Source organism: Lolium rigidum, chromosome 4 (genome assembly GCF_022539505.1).
Source record: "Lolium rigidum isolate FL_2022 chromosome 4, APGP_CSIRO_Lrig_0.1, whole genome shotgun sequence".
NCBI lineage: Eukaryota > Viridiplantae > Streptophyta > Magnoliopsida > Poales > Poaceae > Lolium > Lolium rigidum.
The window spans coordinates 139,599,482-139,606,078 of NC_061511.1; the positions used below are offsets into that span (position 1 = coordinate 139,599,482).

Sequence of the window (6,597 nt, forward strand, 5' to 3'; positions counted from 1 at the left end):
AATACTATTTAAAAGTTTCAAAAAAATGTGAAGTAAATTTTTGCATGTATATATTATGTTGATAGTTACCCGTGTGTGTTTTCACGAAAAAATACCATTGTGTGTGACCTACACAAAAATGAGAAAATGAAAATTCCTATTCATGTGAATAGTACAAATTCCTATTCACTATTCTCATTTGGATATTCTGTCATTTTTTTGTAGGCCACACGCAATGATATTTTTTCGTGAAAACTCACACGAGTATCAACATAATATGTACATGCAAAAATTTACTTCACATTTTTAAAAAACTTTTAAATAGCATTTTTTGAACTTTTCGTAAATGGGTGCGCGCGCAGCCATGTTCCATTCGTTCGGGTCGTGAAATCCACCAACTATAATAATGGCTACAAAAGGAAGGAAAGAGTATATACACTGCATATATATCCCCATGACTGTGTATATCCACCTATAAAAAAAGGCTACAAAGACAAGAGAATTTACTCTGTATATACCATGACTATGTCTATCCAAACTGTAAAATGACTGTATATCCATCTACAAACATGGTTGTGTATATCCATCTACAAACATGGCTGTATACACTGCATGTATATGTGAACTAAAAGCATGGCTATATACACTATATATACAATGCATATACATCGGTATACCCCCTGGATATTGCGAATTTTGCATCTCCCCACATTGTAGAAATACAACTGTTCATTGTATGTACAGGGTTAAATCAGTAAAATCATGCTTGCAAGAATGTATCTGTACCAAAACAAAAATCAAGTGGGCTGTATGCCTCAGAGGTCATTTGCGGCCCAGTTTCTAGACCTCTGCCACGACACTAGAGGTTACAAAAAACATGCCAAATATCAAACAGATCATCGTTCAAAGTACAACATGCCGAACAAATATCAGTTGATCAAGTGTGAGATTCTAGTAGCTAAACTGCAACATATTACACCGTTCATGCGAAATCAAGTAGCAACTACACCATTATAGGGTATATCTCAAGGAATACATAAATAGCTTCTCCAGCACAGAAGCAGTCGATGGAAGGCCAAGACATCCAGTCCCACCACAGCAGTAAAGCTTTTCTTCAGCTGATCACCCTATCTCAGGCAACACAACATGACCAGTTTTGGCAGCACAGTATACGTCATCACAGACCCATTCACTCCTCGATCCGATTGAAACTTTCTTCTTTATTTAGCTATGGTGTGTGCCCACGTGACAAAGATTTAGACCTGAGAACATAAGGGGAAAAGCGGGACAAATCTTTAGTTCGTGAACATGTGAAACTAACCATCAAGCTCACCAGCAGTCAAACACGGTGGCTATTTTGATTCACAGTAAAGGAAACATAGGTTCACCAATCCTAAATGTTGTTGGGTGATTAATATTCTAAACCATTATAGTGCTTGAAATGTAATTCCACCAAAATTGGTTGGGAGCAGCTCCATGATTCAGTTTTACTGATTTATCAGTCATAAACTTGCAATCATAGTAATTCAATTGCGCCAACTGGTTTTAACCAGGAATTAATAGACCCCTGAAACCAGTAAATAAATTGGTCGGTCTTCAACTCTTCATATCATATAACAAAAGGCTAACAAAAGGCTAAAGGTGGTGCCATTTTCTTTCAGATCATGCAACACCTTAAGGTGATAAAGTCGGACAGAGCAACAAGGTGATTATAATTCATAAAACTACGGGACCTCTGCATCATGTGGGCTGTGAATAACTGAATACACCGGATGAAATACAGTTTTCAGCTTGCATTGCTTGTCAATGTAGCTACACTAAAGTTTTAAGCATGATAGTAACAAAGGAATATGCAACTCAAACCATAAACAAACATATTTCATCCACAGTGCAATTTCTAGCTAAAGAATAGAATGGCACATGAGGCAAATTTATTTTGATTAGAACAGACAATACCTTGTGAAAACAGTTAAGGACTATGGTTCCGCGGCGTTGGGATTTTCTTCTGCACCAAGAGCCAGAACAACTCTCCTCAGAATGGCATCAACTGGCTGATGTGAGTTCTCAACAGCCTTGCTTATAGCTTGCCACCTCTCCCCATGTTTTGGTTCAGCTGCAATGCATCTTTTTAGAACATCCCTTTGTGTATCCGCATTTCCGTGCTGAAGTTCAAATTTATAGAACAATGCCCAAAAATCCCCAATATCAGGAGCAAGAGTAACAGCTCTGTTCAACCAACTCCTGGCCTTGTCAACCTTCCTATCATGCCAGAAAAGTTTGGCTACAGCTGCAATGACATGTGGATCATGATCACATCGCTTTATAGCATCTGAGCTCTTTGACTTGCGTTGGGGACGTGGCACCATCTCAATAGCTGCAGCCCACAAAATGCCACTTGTTTGACACTCTTGTAATGCCTTGGCTAGAAGAGAATCAGCTTCTTTTTTATTACCGTGCCTCAACTCTGCTCGAATTGCTGCAAGCCATAGTTCAGGTGTAGCTGGATTCTTTTTCCTTGCCATGGTGAGGAAAGCGCGTGACTTGCTCAGGCCATTTATCCTTTCCTCTAGACTAGCCAGCGAGAGCCAAAGCGGGATGCAACTTGGGCAGTGTTTGAGACCATTCTCGTAAACCTCCTTTGCCTTTGCAGCATGGCCAATCCGGTCTTCCATCTGTCCAAGCATTAACCACAATTTGAAGAACGAGGGGAATAGCTTCAGACCTTCCTCCAACAACCTCCTTTCCTCGTCCACGTTTCCTAGTTCCCTCTCAACAATTGCTGATTTCATCCAAACCCTCTCAGTACCTCCTCTTTCCCTGGCCTTGGCCAAAAGCATTCTTGCTCTCTCTGGCTCGTTGTTCTCAAACTCTAACTTGAATGCAGCTAACCAGATCTCCTCTGAATTAGGGATAGCTGCATAAGCTTCCTGAAGAATGGCCCGGGCTGAAGGGACATCACCAGCCAGCCATTTCTCCTTTGCACCCATAAGCCATAACACTTCAGCTTTTGGATTGTACGTGACAGCCTTTCTGAGAATGGCTTCAAGAGATTCTCCCGTCCCATGGCTCTTCTCAAGCTGCGCTGCTTTAAGCCATATACTCTTCTTACCAAGGAACACACTAAGAGCATGTGCATAGATGGCCCGGGCAGTCTCAATTGAACCTCGTTTCTTGCACTCCTCCGCATCAGCAACCCATGTTCGCTTGCGGTCCTCATCCTCAACCCCAACTCCGATAGTGCTCTTCACAATAGCCTGGCAAGTAAGCACAGAACCAGCACGCTCCGCAGCTTCAGCTTCCTTTAGCCATGCCTCCCTGTCAATATCCAGGCCTTCTCTCTGCAAAGATCTTATACCTCTCTCAATCACCTTGTTTACGGATTGGGTATTCCCATTAGCCTCCTCGAGCTTAGCAGCTGTGATCCAAATGGCAGGTTCCTTGTTGAGTTTCTCCCTGGCCTTGTTAAGCACCTTCTTTGCCTGGTCATATGTCTCGAGCCTTGCTAGGGCGAGCCAGAGCTCGACATGAAGTGGGCAGCACTCGACAGCCCTGTGGAGCAACATCCTTGCGTCCTCCTGGTTGGCCAGCTCCACGACAGCCTTCCAGAGCCTGACAGAATCAGGAATGTGCTCCAAGCCCTTCCTTAAAACCCTGCTCTTATTGAGATCACTAGTCTCTAGTTTTGCTGCCTGCAGCCAGAGCTTGACAGAATTGGGAATCGCCTTGACGCCCCTGGCAATTACGGCCTTTGCTTCATCTGGGCTAGCCAAGCGGCATGCCTCGAACCAAACATCCTCATTCTTGGGGCACTCCTCGCAGCCGCGCTGAATGAGCTGCCGTGCAGACTGGAGCTTCCCGGCGACCTCTTCGAGCCTAGCAGCAGCAATCCAACCTGGAGGATGCTTTGGATTTGTCTGGGTGACAGACCTGAGCAGCAGCCTTGCCTTCTTGATGTCAGAGATCTCGGCATCGCTGGTAATCTTCATGCTTTTGAGGTCCGTAAGGTATCCCTTGGGATCAACAACGGTAAGCCCGGAAACGGAGTCGGAGAGCCTGTCCAACTTGAGCGAGAGCACGGTGCCACGGCCCTCGCCGACAGCAGTGAGATCGGTGACGGGCGTCTGCGCCCACGGCGTCTCGGTGCCGCCAGCCGCACGGCTCTTGGGGTCCAGCGCCGTGACGTGCTCCTGCTCCTGCCGAGCCTTCTCGAGCAGCGTGTCCGGCACGGGCACGAAGCTCTCGAAGCGCTTCTTCTTGTTGCGCGCCGAGTAGTCCCCGATCTCGGGGATGCTCTCCCACTCCTGCACGGAGACGTCGGCGAGCTTCCTCTTGAGGTCGGCGAACTGCTCGGTGATCTTGGGGTTGGAGGCGCGGTACTTCTCGATCTCCTGCTTGAGGCGCGCCTCGCGGCGGTCCTTGCGGCGCAGGTCCATCCGCTGGTCGATGCTCTCCCAGACGGCGTCGGCCTCGCGGTCGTCGTCGTCGTAGTCGGCGTTGGAGAAGAGGCCGGCGTCGTTGCCCTCGAACTCGTCGAACTTCTGGTTCTCATCGTACCCCTTCTCCTCGTCGCCGCCCTCGTCGCCGCCGTCGTCCTCGCCGGGGGGCTTGCCGCGGCCGCGACCGACGGATGGAGCGGCGGAGGCGGAGGCGGCGGCGGCGGAGCGATCTGGGAGGTCTGGGGCGGCGCGGGCTGGCCCGATGTCGGAACGGGTGGTGAAGCCGGTGGCGCCACGGCCGAGACCCGCGACGTAGTTGGGGGGCGGCTTGGAGTTGAGGAAGTCGTAGCGCACGGGGCGGGCCGGCGCCGCCGCCGGAGGAGGCGGCGGCGGCGGGGTTGGGGCGGGGCCGGACATGGCGCCGAGGAGGGAGGAGGACGGGGCGACCTGGAGGGAGGAGAGGAGCGGGGAGGCGAGGGGTGTGGTGGGGTGGGACGGGAGGAGGCGTCCCGGCGGGCGGCGGGCGGCGGGGGAGGAGGCGGAGCAGAGAGCAGACTGGTATGAGTCCTGCCTGGGTGAGGAAGGGAGGGCGTAAACCGGCGTTTGGTGTTGGGCTCCTTTTGTTGTTTTGGTTGGTCCAAGTCGGTGGTGAGTGGTGATGATAGGCGGTACGCTGCGAATCCTATTCATCGCTCATTGCGATCCTATGATCGCTCCCGCCTGAACCGAACTAGTGCTGGGCCAGGCCCATTTATGATGTCGTTTATCCTCTCGCATCTCTCTAAACTCGGCCTGCACCTACGCCTCTACCATAGGTCGGTCCTCCTCCTTCGGCCGACCTCGGCAGTGTCAAGAGAGACGGGGAACACGATCTATGGATACAGCTTTATAAAATTAGTGTTTTTAGTAGATTATATTAGGGTTTTGGTGTTCTTTTTTTTTTGCCTCCGCCTCAATGACTATCATCTATAATAAGTAATAGTGCAATAAAGTGTTCTATATAGTAGGTGTAACAATTCTTAGGTGAACTAACTGCAAGAATTGAAATGGAAAATGGTGGGTGTGAATAATAAGAGTTTTTGGAGTATTGATAGTGCAATAAAGTAAAGTGCATAAAAGTAAACAACTAATAGGAAATAAATGAATTTATGCAGGTGGGAAAAGTAGGCGCGGGGTGATTCAGTTCATGGTGATAGTGAATGTGCCAGGTGAAATAAATGTGATAAGTGAATATGATTCTTCATATTTATATCTGAGAAGACAGGTAACCCGTAAGAGAGAATGACTCCTCTTGGTAGATTTCATCTTCCTTCAATAATCCTTCTGCATGTTAGCAAAGTCATGATCAGCGCATCTATTAAGGCGGTTAGACCGGAGTAAAGCTTTAAGTTCGGTGGTTCCTTGTTATTCCTCGAGTATTGCTAGATCCTCTTTGATAACGGTTGTGTCACTCGGGGGTCGCCGATTCATTAGCAAACAAGTTCATACTATCTGGGCCCTTAAATTAGATAACAACATTAGGTGCACATAAACATTCATACTAATATATGTAATAATCTCAAACATAAGTTCACAAATAGATGGAATAAAATTGGCACATCACGTCTCACCAATCCCCTACATCTTCCACGCCAATGGAATCTACTCACACATGAGAGGAGAATAACATAACAACATCATAGCAAAATAAATGGAGTTCATCTTGATATTACCGTAGTAAGCCACAATAGTTGAAGATCAAATCAAATACAAACCAGGATGAAATAGATGTTTCAATCCCTAATCTTACAAGTATGAATCTCTCTCTCTCTCTCAGTATAAGTGGGATGTAATGGATGGGGTGATGATCTTGATGAGATTGAGCGTCGATGGAGTCGAGGTTAGTCTTCTCCTTCTTCAGATCTGATCTCCCCTATTTTGGTGCGAATGGTGGTTGTTGTGTTGTGTTTTTCGTCCTCTCCCCTTCACATAAAGGGTTTGGTTTGATAAGAGAAGGCGGTGCCGGTCTGTACGGGCGGATGGTACGGGCAAGCCCCGCCCATACCAATGCTAGTTAAAACCCCTGCGTCGCCATGATCGATTTGGCATCAAATGGAAATGTCTTTATTTCATTGCAATTAGCCCATAAATGTCCTTGGATCCTCCAGATATGATGGTTTCCTGGAATACATAATTAAAAACA

The 6,597-nt window shown here is 47.3% G+C and overlaps 1 protein-coding gene across 1 annotated transcript; it reads right to left on the reverse strand.

The window, feature by feature from the left end:
- Window positions 1-845: 845 nt before the first annotated feature.
- Window positions 846-4,832, reverse strand: LOC124705809 (protein STABILIZED1-like). Its single transcript, XM_047237498.1, has 2 exons — window positions 1,936-4,832; window positions 846-1,241 (listed from the first exon to the last, which is right to left on the reverse strand). Exon 1 carries the CDS (start codon window positions 4,830-4,832, stop codon window positions 1,956-1,958), a length of 2,877 nt encoding a protein of 958 aa, XP_047093454.1. The 3' UTR covers window positions 846-1,241; window positions 1,936-1,955.
- Between the last annotated feature and the right edge of the window lie 1,765 nt (window positions 4,833-6,597).

Bases quoted from the DNA above. Each gene is read 5' to 3' on its own strand.
- LOC124705809 (XM_047237498.1), bottom strand. From the start codon at position 4,832: ATGTCCGGCCCCGCCCCAACCCCGCCGCCGCCGCCTCCTCCGGCGGCG.